The sequence below is a fragment of the Xyrauchen texanus genome, chromosome 21 (genome assembly GCF_025860055.1).
Source record: "Xyrauchen texanus isolate HMW12.3.18 chromosome 21, RBS_HiC_50CHRs, whole genome shotgun sequence".
NCBI lineage: Eukaryota > Metazoa > Chordata > Actinopteri > Cypriniformes > Catostomidae > Xyrauchen > Xyrauchen texanus.
Window position 1 is genome coordinate 35,556,868 of NC_068296.1, and position 22,517 is coordinate 35,579,384.

The 22,517-nt window shown below is 38.4% G+C and overlaps 1 protein-coding gene across 1 annotated transcript in view; it reads left to right on the forward strand.

The window, feature by feature from the left end:
* Positions 1-22,517, forward strand: part of LOC127661515 (ras GTPase-activating protein 2-like) — a 75,800-nt gene that overhangs the window by 9,217 nt on the left and 44,066 nt on the right. The window contains exon 2 of the mRNA XM_052152253.1: positions 15,247-15,370. Within this exon, the coding sequence (XP_052008213.1) occupies positions 15,247-15,370 (124 nt within the window). The remainder of the gene's footprint in view (positions 1-15,246; positions 15,371-22,517) is intronic.

Below are 22,517 nucleotides of genomic sequence, written 5' to 3' on the forward strand. Positions count from 1 at the left end.
TCACTTGTGAACGGGCCGCTTCAGCATCCTGATTCCCTGTAGCACTTCAGCAGAAGTTTTGCATCCTTGTAAGCTATTATGATATTGTGTTTATCTAAAACTAAACTAAAACTTAACAAAAAGAGCTGCTTCAAAGCCCACACATTATGCACAACTGCTTCCCATACAATGAATCAATGAATAAACCAAATTGCTCTCTGTCCTGTTACGCGAGCCCTTAAGGGCATTCCCGACTGAATGCTAAAAATTATCGAACATGGTTATATGATCCAATTTGTAGTCGGCTGCCCCGTTTCAATGGTGTTCTGTCTTCCACGGTTCCGTCTGAAGACGTGCCGATGTTACAAGCCGAAATACAGGTTGTTTCAGATGAATTAAGAAGCCTGTGGTCCAGCTGTGCGAATGCGTTGCAAGTGTCTGAACTGGATGTTTAAAATGAACGAGCACGGTCATATGATTCAGTTTGTATGCTGGCCCCCTCGCTTCACCGGCGCTTTACAATCTGTGGTCCGACCACAGGATGTGCCGGTTATGAGAGCAGAGATTCACAGTCTCCTCACAAGAAAAAACACGATAGAGACTGCCCCAGACTGCGACACACACAATGGGATTCACAGACGTTATTTTCTTGTTCTGGAGAAGGATGTGGGCTTTGGCCTGTTCTAGTTCTGAGACGCTTGAATGGCTCACGCTCGACAGGCCAATTCAAAATGTTAACTCAGAAGCAGATCTCATTGCACATCCATCCTCAGGACTGGTTTGGTCAATAAATCTGAAGGATGCATACTTAATTTACAAATTGCACCGTGCTACAGGAGGCTTTTTAAATTTGCATTCGAGGGAACTGCGTATCAATTTAAAGTCCTTAATTTCATTCTGTCTCTGGCTCCCTGCACGTTCATGAAATGAATCGATGCGGTGCTCGCCCCATTGAAAATTAACGGGGTGCGTGTTTTGAATTAGCTCATCGATTGGTTATTACTAGCCAATCAGAGGCACTACTGAGCAAACACTGAGACTTGCTGCTTTGCCATATGGAAAATCTGGTCTTATGTCAACTGGGCGAAAAGCACACTTTTCCTCAGCCAGTAAATCTCCTTTTTAGGAGTTCGTCTCGACTCCAGAGAAGTCATTTCAGAGAATGCTGGGTTTTATGGCCGTCATACCGTTGGGAAATACCGCTTAAGAGTGACCTACTCTCTAAAACACTAGGTATGATTTGGCTTCCCCAGCCAGAGCTGTGAAGCCTACACATGTGGCCTTTGAACGGAGCACAGCTGATGAGCCACAATTGCCTTTACGCACAGAAGTGGAATGTGTTCACTAATTGGTGCTTTTCACATCGCAAAGACCCAGTGAACTGCCCCATACCTGAAATTTGTATATTTTTTTAAGAGCGATTGAACGCAGGGCACAGTTTATGTGGCAACTATATCTGTGTATCATGCACCTGGAGCCGGCACCTCTATAGGCAAACATGATTTAATCATAATTCCTTAAGGGGGCGGGGCGGCAAAATCCACCTCGCCTGGCTACGGTCCCAACTTGGGACCTAAATTTGGTCCTAAAAGTGTTTGCGGGGCCACCCTTCAAGCCTCTGGACTATGTTGAATTATGTGTGCTTTCTCTTAAGACTGCATTACTGCTGGCTTTGACCTCAGTAAAACTGGTAGGTGATTTTTAAGCACTGTCAGTTGACAATTCATGTCTGGAGTTTGGTCCTGGTCTTTGAAAAACCACTGTCAAACCCAGAAAAGGCAATGTGCTTAAGGTTCTAACCACACGCTTCAGAGTGCAGGTAGTTCACCTTCAAGCCTTTTCCCTCCTCCATTTAATTCAGATGAGGGACAGTTCTTGCATTTGTTATGCCCTTTGTGAGCGCTACACATACGTTGAGCGCAACCGCAACTGCACATTCTTGACAAATAAACGCTCTTCCTGACTAGGTTCGTGAAGGCGTTAATTCATACTATATGACTATAGTTCATATATCCATTCTGAGTGTTCCACTCCTGGTCCACCACGAGGGTCATTCACTTGTGGCATACTCTTTTCGGTTGGCGTCTAACGGGACTGCGGCGTCATGTTTCCTCAGGAAGTTTATGTCATATTGTGCGGTGTGATGAGACTCTGTTTCCTATAGCGTTGGTTTAATGACGCAATGTCAAGTGGACGGGCAGGCACACTTCGGTAACATATGTAACCTTGGTTCTCTAAGACGAGGGGAACGAGACATTGCATAAGCTGGCTGCACTAAACACTCAGAGTTCTTTGAGGTGCGAGCAATGCGCTCTTGTCCCTCAGTCAGAGAGGAATGGTGTTTGCGGGCCCACTTTTATACCAGGTAGCTTCGCACCTAAAATGGCAGGGCTTAAACACTATAGCCAATTTTAGAATTGGCCTTATAGTAGAAAGGTTTCAAGTAGGTCGTATAGACGGACACTTCCCTTAGCGTCTGCTTAGTGATGCAATGTCTCGTTCCCCTCGTCTCAGGGAACCGAGGTTACATACGTAACCGAGACGTTTTCTTTATGAAAAATAAAATTTCCTAGTTTCTTTTTATTGATTTGGAGTTATCTAGGAAATTTCTTGAAATGTGTCATTAGAATAAACATTTTACATGGAAAAAATTGGTGACCTGCATTTGTGAATTCAAGGATCTATTTCTACTTGATCTGTCTAACTCATAAAAATGACTTTAGTTGATGTAACTTAATTTGTCAGGTAAATTTAGATGTCACCACATTTTCTTAGTTTACCTTGCAGAACATTTTGTTAACAGTGAAATACACACTGTCAAAAAATATTTTTCAAAAAGCCTTCTGAAAGAACTGTTTTTAGATCACACACCACAAAATCACATCCTATCCAGTCCTTCGCAGACCTGACTGAAATTATGTTGTCCTGGATAAATTAGGGAGATACAGACTGAATGGCACACTGTAAACATGTCCCATGACATTGAACATGTGCTATCAAATCAGATTGTCCAGCCTGTGTCAAAGAGGATGGCGTAACACAAGTGAAAGGACGATTGATCAATCTCAATTTGTTTTTGTCCTGTTAGTTAATGGGTCAGGTATTAAGACCGTGGACAACATACAGGATATGGTGTTGTTGATGTGGTTAATTAAACCTAAAAGTGTACAGTGTGGCTCTGATGCACTATTAAAACGTTATTCTCTTTGTTTTGAGCAGCCCGTTCAGCCCAACACAGCAACATTGGCTCAACCAATGGTGTAAGTTTTGAGCGGGACTATTTGTTTGTACAACCAATGGAAGGGAGTTTCTCGAATCATTCTTTTTGCTATTCCGTTTGGTGATGCTCGTGTCACAGAAATTATACTTTGGCTTTAAAGTGTTTTTGAAAAGAAAGGATATGGGCTGGGTATTCTTTTGTGTTGTATGTAGTTGGTTGACTGTTATGTTTGATAATGGCTACTGCCCATTAGTCTGTGAGGTGAATGAATGCTGCTCAATGGCTTTTTCATTCGAAGTACACCACAGTTTCAGAATTACTGTTTTGATTGTGCAGTACACAGTTAAGCAGTGCGTCACACTGCAGCAATGACTTTGTATACGTAAGTGCCCTAAACATGACGCATGTCTACACGGAGCATAACAAAAAATTGTTACATCCTCAACAAACACACAAATAACATTATGTGAAATTACCATGTAATGATTTTAATTGCCTCACTGAAGCAGTCAAACTTAGTTTAGTGACTCAAATTGGTAAACCACCCCTCTTTTTTGAAAATAATGTTATTTTATTGAATATTAGTTGTTTAAAATTGAGTTAATGACTTAATTGTAAAGAGGATGTTATTTTTTCCTTAGTTACATGATTAATATCTAAAAAAATAAATGTTTTTTCAGCAATGCATATTGCATATTTATGCCAGGAAGAATATTAATTGTTTTTATTTAATGGTAAATTTTCATATAAAAAGCTAGCTCTGCTGGAAAATGAAGGTATACGATGCAAAACATTACTGATTGGTTTATAATTTTCTGCTCATTCTTACAGATGCTTTGAAAGTTATGATAAGTTATTCTTGCAATTTATACAAACCTTATGTTAGCTTAGCTAGATAATTTTACTTTGGCGATAAGTTTAAATCAGCAGAATTCTAGTGTTTGAACGATATATCGCAGAGGGTGATAAATCAAGAGATTTTCAGAATATTTGTAGGGGATATTCTTAAAGCTGGTTTAAACTTGTGCGTTGAACCTACAATGTAGGCTCTGTGTAGTGGCCAATGCGTTGGTTTGCATTTATACTTCTGCATTGGTGTCTGAGTTTTTCTGCACTTACACAGCCAAAATGCTAATTATACACTCATAAATAAACAAAAGCAATGCAATTTGCAATTTGTGGATTCAATAGTATTTATTAAAATGATTGTAACATTTAAAACTAGTTCAAAGTATGTGAACATGTTGAAATGTAGGTACATATTATTTATTATACATGTTTCGTTTATTGCGGGGAGCAAATAAATGAGAGAAATACTGTATGCTTGCTCTTGAGACACTTAAATAATAATAAATAAATATTGGTGAACAATAAATGTTCAATAAAATCTTTTTAAAGATTTTACAATGCCTATAGTCAATAAAACCAACTCTTATCAGCTGCTTTTTAATTTGCTGACAAAAGTGTTTTATTTCCATAACGTCTTTACTTGCTGAGCTACCCAGGCCCTCAGCTATGCGTAGCATTAACGCAGTCAGATAAACTTTGAGCAGTCAGAAGTTTGCTGCTCTCACATGTTCCGCAGCGATAGAGCATCTTCAAATTAAAAGCGCTTCATGTGCACTAAAGTAAATGTCATATTCATTGTGCATTCAGTGTTATGTACAGTTGGTTTGATTCAGTCTTTTGTGAGACAATGCGATTGCTAATGCGCACATACCATCCGTGGTTGCTGGACTACCGTGTGCTGGTTTAGTGCCCGATTAACCAAAGAAATTATGCAGATCAGGCAACGGTGAAAACGTGCCCACAAAATCGCTGCTGAATGTAATTTACACACACACTTTTGATCTTGCTGGCTGATTCTGAGCACTATATAGAGGAGGATGCTGCAGACCACCATATTTGACACACCCTGCTGGGACTGTACGTCATCACTGTGATCCAGACACCTAAATAATCTCTTAAACATGCTGAAAGTGCGCTTCACTACACCGCGCATCTAGATATATTCTAGTTTATAACTCTCTTCTCCATAATTTGATAATTATTTAAAGAACTGCTGATATGATTGGTTGATAATGTTCACAATCATCTCTTTTAAATAAAATTCATTTTACTGCTTACTTTATTCACGGTAATGGGGCGATCTAATTTGCGCCAGGCAATTTGTGAATGAAGTGCAATCTACATTGAGATAATTTACATAGAAAGGAGGCGTGTTTTCACAGAGAGGAATGACAATGATTTAATTTAAATCATTAAGACGCAGCACAATTTCACTGTTTATTGTGCCTGCCAAAATAGATGGTGAGTGTTAAATGAATAAGATGCAGGTTTTTGTGCTGAAATGCCACGTGCAAAAGGGGTGCAACTCTTTAATGAATCTGCCCCACTTTCTAATTTTTTAAAAGATTAAATAGCATTTTAAATAAAAGTGAATTTTGTATTATATCACTATATCTGTATATCGGCATTGCCATCGGCCAATAAAGAATCCATATTGATCGACCTCTACAGTATATACAAGCCCGAAACTAGCTCGAAAGGGGGTGGACTCTTTTGAAGTGGAATCTTTTGATTTGGAATAATAAAAAAACACCCAGTAACAACCCACAACACTAACATCACAGGAGCAAGTTTTGCAGAGGCAAGCAGTGTAGATGAAAATCTAGTTTTATTTACTAATTTTAGTCTTATCTGCGTTTAGTGGGCACGGTTCTGTGACCGGTAATTCGAAAACTGCATTTCCTGCAATGTTGAGCCACATACTTTTCCACTGAAAAGAGTGGACCAACCAGTACCCCCATGGACTAAAAGGCTTTGTTCTTTGCTCACAATGTCTGATTTTATCTTTTTCTTTTCTTTTCCCGTCTTTTTGCACACAAATGGCCACATTTGCATGCGGTTGCCATCACCGGCCACCCGCAGGTGTGCATGCACATACACAAACAGCCGAAGGAACTGTTTTCATGTTGGGATGTGTTGGGAGAATTGCAAGACATTCAGTAGTATACAAGAACAGGCAGCAAAGAGGAACTGAACCTGATAGGCTGGGTCACTGATGACCATCTTACAACATACTCTTACGACTCAATACTGGCCACATTGTTCCTGTGTCAAGCAACGTCTACACCCTTATTATAGCATTTCACTACTAGGTGAACAAATTGGTAGTTTGTTATATTTAAATCATCATACGACTTTCAGTTTTCCTGTTGTTTTATCCTTCTCTGATACCCTACATTCCTGCTGAAAGGTTGCAAACAATCTGAAGTCGATTGTTAGAAACTTGTTGCTCTCACTCATTGATTCGTGACCTATTGACCTCACTTGATTCACTCTCTCAGCTCAAACTACTCTTGTACCATGTCCCCATTCTTCTTTTACAATAACTATTGTCTACAAGTAGTTTCGAACAATGTAAAATTATCGAAAAATCATACAAGCAAAGCAGAAATATTTCTTTGTGTTTGTCATGTCTCGCATACTTTCTGGTCTGTTGATATATTGGTCAGGCCGACAGATATTTGGCTAATTTGTGATTATTGGCATCGTTGATAAGTGTCTGTTTGGCCGATTAATAGAAGTGTTACTTCCCCTTTTGTCGAGCAACGGACAATCTACTGACAGCAATGGATAAGAAAAAGTTAGTTTTTCTTATCCATTGCAGGGTCTGAGAGTCCTTCAGGTGCCTTTTGGCAAATTCCAGGCGGGCTGTCTTGTGCCTTTTACTGAGGAGTGGCTTCTGTCTGGCCACTCTACCATACAGGCCTGATTGGTGGAGTGCTGCAGAGATGGATGTTCTTCTGGAAGGTTCTCCTCTCTCCACAGAGAAATGTTGGAGCTCTGTCTGAGTGACCATCGGGTTCTTGGTCACCTCCCTGACTAAGACCCTTCTCCCCCGATCGCTCAGTTTGTCAGTGCGGCCAGCTCTAGGAAGAGTCCTGGTGGTTCCAAACTTCTTCCATTTATGGATGATGGAGGCCACTGTGCTCATTGAGTTCTTCAATTCTGCAGACATTTTTCTGTACCCTTCCCAAGATCTGTCCCTCGATAAATGTTTTATTTGTTTTTGTTTTGGCTTGTTTTCCAATAAAATACCTAAAACTAATTTAAAACTTCGTACATTTACTATGCTGCAGAAGAAAAAACCTTATCTGAGAATGTTGAATATAATATAAAAAATACAAAAATTTTAAAATATCTAAAAATCCTTTAAAAGATGCATTCACCTGAGAAGCAGCATATAAAATATTTAGACTTGCTTTTAGAGAATAGATCTTGAATATATGTTTATATCTTGTCTTTACTGCACTTGCAGAAGTATAAACAAGTAAAAAATACACTTACTGTATATTTAAGATACATTCTCTTAAAGCAAATCTAAATATCTTATATGTTGCTTCTCAATTAAATTAGAAAACAAGACAAAAACTCTTGATAACAGGATAGGATATGTTTTAGTAGTGTTTTAATAGGATTGTTTTGCAGTGAATTTCCATATAGGTTCCAAAAAGCAACTATTAACACCGATTGTGCCGCCAAAACAGCGCCAACCCACATCTCAGAATAGCATTCTGAGATTATATTCTTCTCACCACAATTGTACAGAGCGGTTATCTGAGTTACTGCCACTCAATGGACGTTTTCTGTTTTTGGCACCCTTCTGAGTAAATTCTAGAGACTGTTGTGTGTGAAAATCCCAGGAGATCAGCAGTTACAGAAATACTCAAACCAGCCCATCTCACACCAACAATCATCCATGTGATTATCTAATCAGCCAATCATGTGGCAGAAGTGTAGTGCATAAAATCATGCAGATACAGGTCAGGAGCTTCAGTTAATGTTCACATCAACCATCAGAATGGGGAACACATTTTATCTCAGTGATTTGGACTGTGGTATGATTGTTGATGATTGTTGTCATGAGTATTTCTGTAACTGCTGATATCCTGGGATTTTCACACACAGCAGTCTCTAGAATTTACTCAGAATGGTGCCAAAAACAAAAAACGTCCAGTGAGCGACAGTTCTGTAGATGGCAATGCCTTGTTGATGAGAGAGGTCAACAGAACATGGCCAGACTGGTTCGAGTCCACAGTAACTCGGATAACCACTCTAATCAATTGTGGTGAGAAGAACAGCATCTCAGAATGTTGAGTCAAGTGGGGCAACCCCCTCGTGGTCACTATAATGTGGTTCTCTTTCGGTGGGGCACATGGTGAGTTGTGCGTGGATGCCGCGGTGGATGGCGTGAAGCCTCCACACGCGCTGTCTCCGCGGTAATGCGTTCAACAAGCCACATGATAAGCTAAGCTGGTTTACGTCTCAGACGCAGAGGCAACTGAAAAAAAAAGAATGTTAGTTAATGGGATAGTTCGTTTAAAAATGAAAATTCTCTCATCATTTACTCACATTCATGCCATCCCAGAGGTGTATAACTTTCTTCTGCTGAAGATAAATTATGATTATTAAGAAAAAATATCTCAGCTCTGTGTATGAGAGACAGATCAGTATTTAAATCCTGGATTTTTTCAATTGTGAAAGTGAAACTAAACGTGCCACGTGTGACTTACAGAAGTGGAGATTTATAGTAAAAAAAACTGACTTAAATATTGATTTTAGAGATGCACCGATCGACCGGCCAGGGACCGGAATCAGACGATTTTCCGCATGCTTGGCCAGTGACTGGCTGGTCAGCCTCACGTCTTTCTGATTCAGAGCTAATCTGTTTTGTTGCCAGCAACACATGCAATAACGTCATAGCCACATTTAAACATGTCGTTGGCATGGAAGTTTTTCACTATGAGTGAAGAAGAAACAGAGTTCGCAATTTGTAATAATTATAAGGCTGAAGTAAACCGTGGGGGAACCACCACGATAAAGTTTGTAACAACAAACCTAATTAGACACTTAAAACACCCTTACCCAGCTGAACATGCCCTGTTTGAAGAAGCTAAAAATGGGTAAGCGGCTAAAGCTAGCCAGAGCTCAGAGCCAGCCACAAGTCGACAGCCTCTCCTATCTTTCTTTGGTATGAGCAGAGAAAAGACCAAAGCAATTACGAGGAAAATGATGGAATTCATGGCCCTGGATGACCAGCCGTTCTCCATAGTTGAGGAAAGATGCTTCAGAAATCTGATAAATTTCCTCAGCCCAAAATACACGATACTGAGTAGGTATCGAAAATTACGTGACGTCAGTAATTTTCCGACGTCACGTTGCCCGAATTGTTACACACGCACTCTGTTACAAGCCGATCCCTAAGCAGCAATCAGTTTAACAACTGATATTTGGACATCTAACGTAAGCTTAATGTCAATGTTGAGCATATTGGACCCTTCAGTTTTGTTCATAGGCTTGTAATCTTTGGAATTGTTTTGATAGACGAGTAAAAAAAGAGACAAAGTCAATTTATAAAATAGTGGAAAATGGTATGTGTTTTGTTATATAAAGAAACTCATTTTCAGTGAATTGTTATATCTACCTCTTTCCAGTCACAGAGCACTTTATTTTGAGAGTTGTTTCAAGTGAGAGACGATCCTGTAACTTTGTGCAGTTTGGGGAAAATTGTAGTTTAATAATTAATTTTACTATGAAAATAAAATTTAGCATTGAAGAAAAGTAGATTTTTGTTTGTATATACTGTCAATTATAGTTCTTAGGAAGAAAATCGGAATCGGGAAAAATCGGTATTTGCAGGTCACACTAACAAAAAAATCGGAAATCGGAATCGGCCAAGAAAATTGCAATCGGTGCATCTCTAATTGATTTGTTTCTCACTCACCATCATTTAACTTCTGAATATATAGATGTAACCACTGGAGTGTTTTTGATTACTTTGAAGCTCTTAAAAGAACATAAAGCAGCATAACATTTCTGGCCACAATTCACTTGATTTTATGGACATACAGAGCTGAAATATTCTTCAAAAAATATTTTAAATGAAGAGAAATTCCTTTTATTAATTATGTTAAATTATTTGCGCTGTGCTGAGTAACTTTGAAGCGAGATTGTGACGTGCATGTTTGATTGACAGACCGCGCTTGAGCGTGTATGAACGTGCACATGGACTGACCGCCGCTCTCATAACATCAGCCGTGCTCCAATATTATTATAATTTTTTTTTTTATATTTGTAACATCCTCTTGCAGTTGAATTCCCTCTCTGATGTGATTCAGCAATGTAGAACTCACGTAAATCCTCAAGAAAATGGACACCTCACAATTCATACAGATGTGATAAATATATTTCTGATGATGATATCATAACGTGGGCTGCAAAAGATCGCTCGAGGGTTGCAAGTGGCCCACGAGCCTTGTGTTTAGTAGCACTGCTCTTCTTCATAGTAGTGTACCATTTCGATAATAACAATGTTTAGTTTTGAATTAGTCCATGAAGTAGGTAGCAAGTTGGCTATTTCATCTATTCTGTAGTTGTATGCAGGAGTTCAGTTTTTCTGGGATTTAGCAAGTGAAATTATTTTCTTATGAAAATGAAATTAAGTTGACTAAATTATGTTAAAAACTAACCAACAATCTTAGTGCTTTACTGAGTCAATTTATATTAGGTGTCTTTATCCACCATGCACCATTTGCATTCTTATTGTGTACATATGTTTTGTTACATTTTTGCTTAAATTTAAATAACAATTGCGTAATTACACTTTTGACCCTACCCTTTAACCTAAACACCTGTACCAAATTTGAAACAAATTCAAATCTTTCAAGAGTTTCGCAAAACAGCATATATGCACTCAATACTTGTATCAAATGGCAACTTTTTCATGTAAGTATATAGTATTTAAAATCATTTAAAATGAATGGGACCGTTTTCCCTACCAGTCTATCCAGTATATCTACAGTATATGTTAAGATCCTCTGAAAGTAATCAGGGATTGGGTTGTAGCCGGTCTCTGGGGCTGGGTACTCAGCAATTCAGTTTAGAGCTCAAGAGTTGCTGTAGTTTTCACAGTCAGTGCACTGGGATTAGACATTAATAGTTCTTTAAAGAGCTAAAGCAGATTGGAGCTGTCACCTCACACACCCCTATCAGTAGGCTGAGTTTACACATCCAACACTAAACCAGCTGCTGTGTTCAACAGCCGTTACCATCTCAACAATCCCAGCCTAATTAATGATGCAACACTCTTCAAGTGTGATGTCATATTGAAGATGAAGTGCATCAGTTCTTCACCACTGGTGTCACCAGACAGTAACTGCAAAATCAATGACTGTTTTCAAACTGTTTTCTTGAATACCCCCCCTGTGTTCCATTAGGCGAGCAAGCAGAAAGTCACGCCCCAAACTTTTCTTTTGTTTTGTGTTTTGTTTTTAATATTCAAAAACTAAAAAGTTCAATTAAAAGCATCACAATATCTAAAATGGGCATTTCCGTAGTAGAAAATATGCAGGCCAAAATGGAATCTGCAGACTTTGCATTTGAAATGCTGTTTTTGGGGAAGAATGCAGAATTCTGCAGAATGTATTTCAATTTGGTAACAAAGTGTAATATGGAGCTAGGAGTACTACACTCTTACTGGTAGCTGAAGGTACAATCAAATTATCCAAAATATTTAATAAACATACTTGCAAGGGGTGGGGGATGTTTAAACTTGAATAGCAGGCGTAAACTGTGAATGACGGGCGTTCCATTCTTCAGAAATCTGCTGAGCTTTATGCAGTTCTGCGGGACTGATGTGTTATCTCATTGGAGTAAAAGATTACGTGAAGAAAAGATTTAGCCACATTTTTCAATGCACAAGGATTTATCCCTTAAGTATTCATTTTCTTTGCACATTTTGTGTTGTTAATGTCTTTGTATGTGTGTGACTATAGAAGTGCTGCGTATGTGAATGCTTGCATGCAGAGAACTCCTTGTGTCTGTCATAGTCTAAGGACCTGCTTCCATCTGGTATTACGATGCGCCTCTGGTGAGCCGATCACATGTGGTCTGGTGAGACACATCGCTGTTTACACGTGGTTGTTCAAATGTGTCTCCTGTGACCACCTGTGTAGAGATTTGGAGGGAAGGGTCTCTGTTTCATGATGACATTCATTAATCACTATATCAGTGTGTTACTGCATGATAATAAAGTGCAACAAAGTAAGAAAAGACAAAGAAAGTGTGAAAGAAAACCATGCAATGTTTCTCCCAGATGCGGCTGAAATACATTCTAAGAACAAACGCAACATGTCAAGCAGAATGATCTGTTATTCTACAGTATTACCTGTATTAAAGGAGCTTCAGGTGTTCGTGCTTGTCATCTGTGTTGATATCAGACAGATATCAGATATCTCTCGTGATTGTGTATGTATCCTTTTTTTTTTTTTTTTTTTCAGATTGGTTGGTTTGTTTTAGCACAGCGGTTTATTGATGGGTGAAGATGCTTGGCTGCGGCCGGTATGCATTCAGGACAGATTACTGTTTACACCTCAAATGACATTCACACATTCGGATGTGGTTTCTGAGATCTGATCACAAAACATTTTAGACCCTGTTTAGACCTGTATTTAGGGCTGACCACATGTGATCAGATCACCCGTGATTGATCTTAATTCCAGGTGGAAATGGGGACTAAAAGTATCGCATAAAATATGAGTTGATTTAAATGTATAGGTCACTTGCAGCCAGTGCTGTGTAGCAACCAATTACATGTAATCTGTAATATTTAATCAGATTACAAAAATCAAGTACTTGTAATTAGATTAAATTACATTTTTAAATACTGATTTTATTAGTGCGGTAAAGTTTAGTTTAGTTAAATGAATTTCCTTTGTACTCGGCATTAAAATATTTACATCAGTGCGCTTTTACTGCAACTTTTGTGACGTTCACAAATATAACTGGCCTGAGCTGTTTTTGTATGTAATGCCAAAATTGCCGGAGTGCACTTTTTATTTCATTTAGAAACTGACAAATAGTGACTAAAACACACTCACAAAATCATATAAATTCTCATATTTTTATCCATTAAGTAAGATTTGTACCTTTTTAAGCAACATTGTCAAAATGGTACAATTATATCATTTAAATGCATGTGACAACAAAAATCAAAAGTAATCAGAGTATATTACCTAAAATGTTTTCAAAGAGATTGGGTTACTGATTTCTATTTGAGTCATGTAATTTGTAATCAGATTACAATTCAGAAGTAATCCACCAGCACTGCTTACAGCCAATGAAATAACTAAAATAGAGGGTTTATTTTAATGAATTGATTAAAAGTATTTGACCAAAGAGGGTGGGTGACAGTATATTTTTATTTGGTTTGAAAAATACATTAATTCCAGGGGGTTAAATGGAAAAGTTAATTTCTTACACTGGTGTGTGTGTGTGTGTGTGTGTGCGCAGAGAGTGTTAACTGTAGGGCACAGGCTGCTATCACAGACTCCCTGTGGCAGTGTTCTATTGGGAGTTTAGTTTCCTCTGAGTCTTTATCTGTGTCGACTGAAAGCATCATTATGAGCCCCTCAGCTTTGCATTAGCTGTTGTTTTCTCAATGGTGCAGAGGAAGGTGTGTGTGTGCCGGAAACAGAGGGAAACTGAGTAATTGCTAAAGGTGTGTGTTGCAGATTTCTTGTGCATTTAAAAAGAAGAGTCAAGAATACCTAGAATAGATGGATCTCTTGTAGGATGAATTTTAGGGATATTGGACCACGGAAAACAGTCATGGCTGTATTAAACATGCAAACCTCCTTTATAAACAAAGTCTGTGTTCAGCTATTGATCAAGTAAGGAATAATGGATGATGATCATGGCATTATTAACATTACATTTATATTTATATAAAAGCTTTTTATACTGCTACTTAAAGGTGTACTCAGTAATATTTTACTCATTTAAAATGAAGACTCCAGTCATATCAGTAATCTTATAAAGCTGGTTTATTCTACATGGAGAGGGTCCACACATGGGGGCTGCCATTTTAGAATCACATGACCAGCTGAATACTACTCGCTTAATCTCAGTAACTGTCTTGTTATTTGACACATTACTAATCATGGCTGACTGTAAATACTATGGCATCTGACATGAAACTTAACATATTTAGTACCAGAGAACTGTAGAGCCATACTTAACAAGAAAACAACAAGTGCTGAACTGTCCAAATTAAGTTTTATGAACCAAAAATTCCAGCATTTTTTTGGAGGAGACAAAAACAAATAAAGGGTCTGAACTAGAATAGAGAATTACTATAATTTGTTCATGTAAATCTGTAACTTATAAGAGGTTACAAGGTGCTTTCATATTTATTCATTGTTCTTGAGTTGACAAAATATCTCTTGCTCTTTCATTCTGATAAGTTTGATGAGGTCAAAATCAGCCATGCGTACATCTACCCTCTGACACATTAATACATGTGGTTGTGTATGTGTGTGTGTTTGAATTTGATCTTTTGAAACAGCACTCTTCTGGAAGCCAAGTGCATGCTGGGAGGAAGTGAATGCTTTTCTTCTGTAACCACATCTTAGATGAGCTCCACGTACATCAGCCACATCCGCCTCAAGCCCATGCACCACCACAGCGCTCCTGCAAGTGTGTGTGTCTGTACGAGTGTGTGTTAGTTAGTGTACACTGCGGACCCCACAACCAACAAACCTCTAATTTCATTACGTGTAATGTTCAGATTGTTAATATCCTCTGCAAGTAAAGTGAATGATGAAGTCTAAGCCAGGAGGAATGTGTTTGTGTGGGTTTTGCCAACCACAGTCTCACCACAAGGAAAATGGCTTAATAAACATAATGTATTAAACAACGCCCTAAAGCAAAATTCTGGGTTAAATACATGATAAGCTCAATCAACATATTTGTGGAATAATGTTCATTACCACAAAAATTAGATTCAACTTGTCCCTCGTTTATATAAAAAAATAGCAAAAATCTTGGTAACAGTGAGGCATTTAAAATGGAAGTGAACGGGGCGAGTTTTACCCAAGTGATGGGTAAAATCACTTCCTAACCTTTTCTGTGTTAAGTTATAACCTAGAGCTTGGTATAAATGCGATTGACGTGAATGAAAAATTGGTTTCATCTCTCCACAGGCGAAGCAAAGCATCTAGGTCCGAGCTCAGGGCCAAACCGCCTCCGTGACCTCTGCACCTTCTGTACCATCAGTCTGGACCAGGAGGAAGTATACCGCACAAAAGTCTACGAGAAGAGTGTCAGGTGAGACTGTAAACACTCACTCTGATACACACAAGCACAAAATCATCACCGGTGCTATATTTCTCTGACAAGGACAGCACTTCTCATATATGTGGTTTTTATGATGCTTTACGAAAATATCCATACCTGTATGAGACACAGGATAACATGTACAAGTAATACATTCTAGCAAGATCGTCAGCACTTTTTGGGTCATTCTCAGGAAATGGTGCCATTCGTGTGCTACAGTATGTGTTTCTCCATGACACACTACTCATATACTGTATTTAACAGAATATTGCTACGTGATAGTTTTTAACTCTGTGTAGTAATTTTAAAATAAAACCTTTAAGTTGAAGTTTGTAATTTCTGCAATGACATCGGCAAGGCCGATTAATCGTCTGCCATTTTGCCATTTTGAGATTATCAGCATCAGGAAATAGCTTTGCCAACTTGGCTGATTTAAGGCTCAGATTTCACACTTGTGGCGAAATTCTTCTTCGTTCTTCACTTGGGCTAGAAAGAAGGTTAAACGAGCTGAGCAACGGTATACTGCTTGCAAACATTCAGACACCTGCAGTGTTTGAAGAGCATTTTAATACGTGACACAGGTTGTCCTACATTTAAAACATTTACCAGTATGACATCAAAATGTGCTATCCATGTCTACATGCCTCATAACAGAATCAATTATAATTAACCAGTCAATTATTTTAAAGAAATATAGAGTTGAAGTCAGAAGTTTACATACACCTTAGCCAAATATATTTAAACTCAGTTTTTCACAATTCCTGACATTTAATCATAGAAAACCTTCCCTGTCTTAGGATCACTACTTTATTTTAAGAATGTGAAATGTTAGAATAATAGTAGAGAGAATTATTTATTTCAGCTTTTATTTCTTTCATCACATTCCCAGTGGGTCAGAAGTTTACATGGATTTGGTAGCATTGCCTTTGCAAATTTTATGATACATGCAGGCAATAATGAAGACACATGATTGACATAGTAGAAAGTTCTGGAGTCTCAGAAATACTATCGATGAGAACAGGCACAGAGTGAGAAAGTGAGTGTGTGTGTGTGTGTGTGTGTGTGTGTGTGTGTGTGTGTGTGTGTGAGAGTGAGAGAGAGAGAGAGAGAGTGTGTGTGTGTGTGTGTGAGCGCGTGCGAAAGCGGGGTATTTATTTATGCAGTCATTGATTAGCCACTAATGATATGCAGGTGCGTGTAATCAGAACTCAGGGAGTGCCAGTATGCTAGTTAATAATAAAGTGTTTCTTAAGCTATACATTTATATTGAAATAATGTGTAGTTAACACATTAACTCTTTACATTAGGGATGTAACGATATCAAAATCTCACGGTACGATACAATTTCGATATTGTGGAAAAGCTCACGGTATTGTTAAATAGCTCACGATAGTGTTTGTGATGATAATAGCGAAAAAATACTGACATTTATTCTGCTTTTGCCAGTCAACAGGCAATTTATTGTTGTATTTATGGATCATGACAACATAAAACGCTGATCACATAGTGCTTTTAAAGTGCAAGTTGTAGTCAGGAACATCAATATTCTGTATAGTAATATTTGGTTGCATAACTGATTCTTCTGTGCCATGTTCAAGATAAGAAGCAACTAGAACAATTGTAAACAATAGGGAATTCCCTTTAAGTGCAAACAAAGATCAAGTTAAGTCAGGTTTATGCACAAGGCAAATAAAAGCAGCCCTTTAAAACTGGTATTTAGGAACATAACTTAAACTTAAATAAAATAGTCAGTCAAAAAGCCTTTTAAAAAAACACTGACCTATCATTTAGCTTATGTTCACGTTTTTCATCAGAAAGATCAAAATAGTCCATTGTCTGTCCACCACCTTCTCTCCTTTTGCGTTTTTTGACACGGCGAAACCAAAATGTTTCCAGACATCTGATTTAAAAGCTGCAGGGGCTGGCACAATCTCAACTTCGGGGTTGTTGTTTTCATCCTTACAAGTATCGCTGCCGGCCCTGCTGGCTTGCTGTGAGCTTGTGTGGACAGCGTGTAGCGTGCAATCCTATTGGCTTAACAACGGTTGTTGTGATGACGCAGCGCAAAGGATCATGGTCTATGTAGTTAACAATGATTTGTTCCGCGGGACTGTGTTTAATCCTCTTGCTTTTTGACGGACACCTGTCCTTTTAATATTGTAACCCAACCACGACGATATCGAGACACGTTTACCACCGCGATAGCGCGATATCGTCAATATCGTTACATCCCTACTTTACATAGCCTATTAAAGAGTACACCCAATTATTTCCACACAATATTGTAAAGATATTATAAACTGATTATGTTAAAAAACAACACTGTATCGGATCGGGATCGGTATCGGCCAAAACTGAGATTTCCGATATCGGAATCGGATCGGAAGTGGAAAAAGTGGTGTCGGGACATCCCTAATGGCGCTAATGCTAACGCTAACACACTATGCACCGTTTACCATCTGTTATTGTATTTTCTAGACATTTGTAGATTTAATCTCTAAAAAAATATCTCTACGCAAACGATCATACAGATGTTGTTAAGTTTGCACCAATTCTGCACTCCACTATGTTCATGTTAACCAGGCCATACCCACCGATAACATAGAGCAATGGCAGTAAGAAGGTGTTTAATACGGTACAAAATTTTCCAGAAAGTCACACTGGCAAGCTGTTTTGAACCACCTCAACAAACTCAAAAACACATTTTTTGGGCCAGATTTTGTTCGAAATGACATCAAACTTGTTTTTTATATTTCCTTTTTTTACTTTGATATCTTCTAGAAGTATATGGGGCCTAAAATGCTCATGTAACCATTCCAAAATCTGCAGACAGACTTGTCAATGGATAGTTCACATTTTTTAAAAGTTCTAGTGATATTTGGTAAATATTGTGTGAATTAAGTATTCTTTTTTTCTTCAGCAATTTTGTGTACATCTTGTTTGTCATCATGAAATTCTTATATATACAGTATCAACATTACATCAACCATCGGCCACCACGCTCTCTAGATATCGGTATTGCAGTGGCCATTTAAAACCCATATCGGTCAACAGCTTGTCACAGGTGTGATATTTCAGTAATATCTGTCAGGTAGAAGTGACATTTTATATGTGATATTCCAAAATAAATAAATAATTAAATATTAACATATAGCTTAGTTCATTTTCTTTTAAATGTTTGTTTTTTATCAGAATTTCAACCAATTTCCATCTCCCTATTATCAACATTACATTTGAATGGGTTATATGCAAAAAAATATATATGTCCTGACTTTACATTGTGATCAGTTGAATGCCACTTAAAGTACCAGTTTCTTTCTATAAGAGCAAAATCTGTACATTATTCCAAACATTTGGCCACCAGTGTGTGTGTGTGTGTGTGTGTGTGTCATATATATATATATATATATATATATATATATATATATATATATATATATATATATATATATATATAGAATTTATTTTCTAAGTTTCTATTTGAGCCTTTTGTGCTAAGACATTTTTTAAAATTATGTAAAACAAGGTCAGAATGCCTCATAAGATAACATCATTGGCCCCGCCCACTGGAGCTCAGTTCAAGTCTAGATGGCAGGCCTTGTGTGGATAAATATTCTTATCATTACCCCTTAGAGGACCCATCTGGTCTATTTTAATTATTTTGTATATAAACATGAACTACACAGACTCTTTAACCACTGCCATATATCTCACCGCTTTTAAAATACGCAATATTAAGTTACAACTCTGAAAGGGAGAAGCAATTCTCTCTTTTAGCTGCTGCCTGTTCTTTTTCCCATCTGTGCTTTTTTAATTGTTGGAATTTGTAAACATTGGACGTCTTTGACCGTTTCGATGTGTTTACAGCGATGTGCACCTCAGTGCGCCTACAGTGTGTGTGCCATTTCACCGTTTTTTGGACTGTGTTCATTTTTTTATGCTCATGTCTGCATGGATTGCATGTGAACAGACAAAATACGATTCAAGCTTTGCAAAGGAAATGCTTTTGAAGGATGGGGCAGTTAAAACACTTTTAAAACCTAAGTAAACTTTTTCATTCATGAATATTTCAAATACTTCAAAGTGTTTGATAGTTTATGGTGCTGAGTGCAGTTGTGCTTGAGATGAGCAGTTTAATATATTCAGATGCAATGTTTGTTATGTGTAAACCTTAATTTTATTTTTATAATGTTGAGGTTCATTCTCTTAAAATTGATTTTGCTGAATTTTTGGGGCTGCATGATGTTAGCCAATCAGAACAGTGGGCATCTATGTCGAAGTTTTAAGGAGGCGCTTAGGCCAAAACCGAGCGTTTCAGACAGAGGGTCAAAAACAGGGTGGAAAATGATCATATATTACTAAATTTTGATTGTTTTGGTGCAAAAAAACTTCATAACATTGTCACTGGACCTCAGGGAAGATAATACAATTATTTTTAAAAAGTACTTCATGACCTCATAAATAAATAGATAAAAAAAAGATGAGGGATTTCACATAAGACACAGCTTGTTTTGAATTGTTAGAAAAAGAATACCGTAATTTCCGGACTATTGAGCGCACCTGAATATAAGCCGCACCCACTGATTTTTAAATAAAATATTATTTTGAACATAAATAAGCCGCACCTGTCTATAAGCGCAGGTGCCTACCGGTACATTGAAACAAATGAACTTTACTCAGGCTTTAACGAAACACGGTGTGGCAGCGGGCGTGGTCAAGCGCCCGTCCGGAGAGAAAAGCGGTAAGGCGCTTACACCTGAGCTAAATTATGTCTAACACCGGTGTCTAATTTCAGAAAGCATGGGGAGAGCGGCATAAAAAGGCAGCAGCCACAGAGCTGAGAGAGTGACACACGTCAGTCTAGTGTTGGCGCATAGAAGAATTGAGAAACTTTATAAAATTGATTGTAAACATTGCTGTGGTCATTAAGCCTTACCTGGAACGTCAAGTGCCCTGCTGAAAACTGTCACACTGGTGCCCGCGTGACAGTTTTCCCAAGAAGGACACGTGAAGCAGGGCACTTGAAATTAGACACCGGTGTTAGACATAATTTAGCGCAGGTGTAAGCGCCCTTACAGCTTTTCTCTCCCGGACGGGCGCTTGACCACGCCACCGCTGCGACACGCGGCTTGTAATAAAACATTTGCAGTAAACAGTAGCCTACCAATAAAGTCATTGGTCACTATCTTCCTCGTCCTGTGCACTGAAGTCATCTCGTTCGGTGTCGGAGTTGAATAGCCTCAGCTTAGTTGTCTTTTTGCACTGAGTCAATTCCTCGCTGCTGTTTAACGTCTTATCATCGACTCATTAAGACCAAGCTCCCGTGCAGCAGCTCTATTTACTTTTCCAACAGCCAGATCAATCGCCTTCAACTTGAAAGCAGCATCATATGCGTTTCTCCATGTCTTTGCCATGGTGAGGGTGACAAAATTACTACCGTAATCAGAATGATGGGAAGTTTGAGCGCGCTCGATTTAATCTAAACAGTCCTTAACCCGTTCGGCAATTTCATTGGTCTAATGAAAGCTTCACGCCGCCAAAAAACTGAGCACGTCACAGAATTTTTTTTTTTTATTTTTTATAAAATTTGAAAGCGGGAAAAATCCATATATTAGCCGCGTCATTGTATAAGCCGCGAGGTTCAAAGCGTGGGAAAAAAGTTGCGGCTTATAGTCCGGAAATTACGGTATCTCCTCAAAAAGGTAAAAAATTGCCCCGAATAATCAAATCCATGGAGCAAATATTGTCCCATAATGTAAAAGTTAATTGGGGGCCTGGGTAGCTCAGCAAGTAAAGATGCTGACTACCATACGCAAGTTCTAATCCAGGGCATGCTCAGTGACTCCAGTCAGGCTTCCTAAGAAACCAATTGGCCGGTTGTCACATTGGATTATCCTCCTCGTGGTCGCTATAATGTGGTTCTCGCTCTCGGTGGGGCGTGAGGTGAGTTGCGCGTGGATGCCGCGGAGAATAGCTTGAAGTGTCCTCACATGCTACATCTCCACGGTAACACACTCAACAAGCCACGTGATAAGATGCGCATATTGACCGTCTCAGACGCGGAGGCAACAGAGATTCATCCTCCGCTACCCGGATTGAGGCGAGTCACCACTCCACCACGAGGACTTAGAGCGCATTAGACATTCCAAATTGGGGAGAAAAGGAAAAAAAAAATATATATATATAGATAAAGATTAGTTATAATAAATGTTAACATATATTTAGGATTGGAGGTAAAAGTTTAAGAATAGGCCAATTAAAAACCGACAATTGGGACCACTAATAACAACATTGGCGTTTATGGCCCTGGATGAGAAAATATTTGTTCAGCAGTAACCATCTTAAATGAAATTATATTAACAAGAGAAACCTGCAAATTTTATGTTATGCAAATACATTATGATAAACACTGAAGAAAATGGTCTTTGCATTGCAAGACTGCTCCCATTTCCTGCTCTACAATTGCACGATTTAAATAGTTGACGTTATGAAAAAAATATTTGTTTCGTTAACATTTACATTTTGTAATGCTCAAATTTGCTCAAAGCTGACCTTCCGGTCTGGACATTCTGGGTTTGACTTGATAGCAGTTCAGCTTGATAACAGACGTATAGCTTTGTGTTTGATGATACTACTCTGTGTACATTTTCGGTTGCAAAAAATGTCTAGTCACAGAAAGAACAAAATCTTCTTTATCGCACTCTCGCTTTCTAAAGGCTTTCCCTTGTGAAAGGTATTTCACAACTGTTTCCCCCTCTGTTCAAAGAGCTCTGTTGGCTGTGTCTAAGGAAGTGTGTCCCACCTACGCGCTCCTTCACTTTTCTCTCTCAAACTTGCTATCTATCACTCCTTTTCTTTCGTACACACTCGCTTGCAATCAGCCTCTTTCAGAGCATGAAGGTTCTCCTCAAGTCTTTCAGCACCTTTTTCGTATCTCTCTTTCTCCCATCTGGCTTATTATTAAACACTTTTTCGTCCTAAAGTAAATGGAGGCCATTTATGTGTGGCAACGCTCTGTTTCGAGTATTTGGAGTTGAGTGGATGTAACTGTAGCTACTTTGGGAAGTTGGAATACGTGTTTGTGTGTGTGAATGTATGTGGGAGTTCATGCGTTCTGCAGTGCGGAGGATTTAAGTGT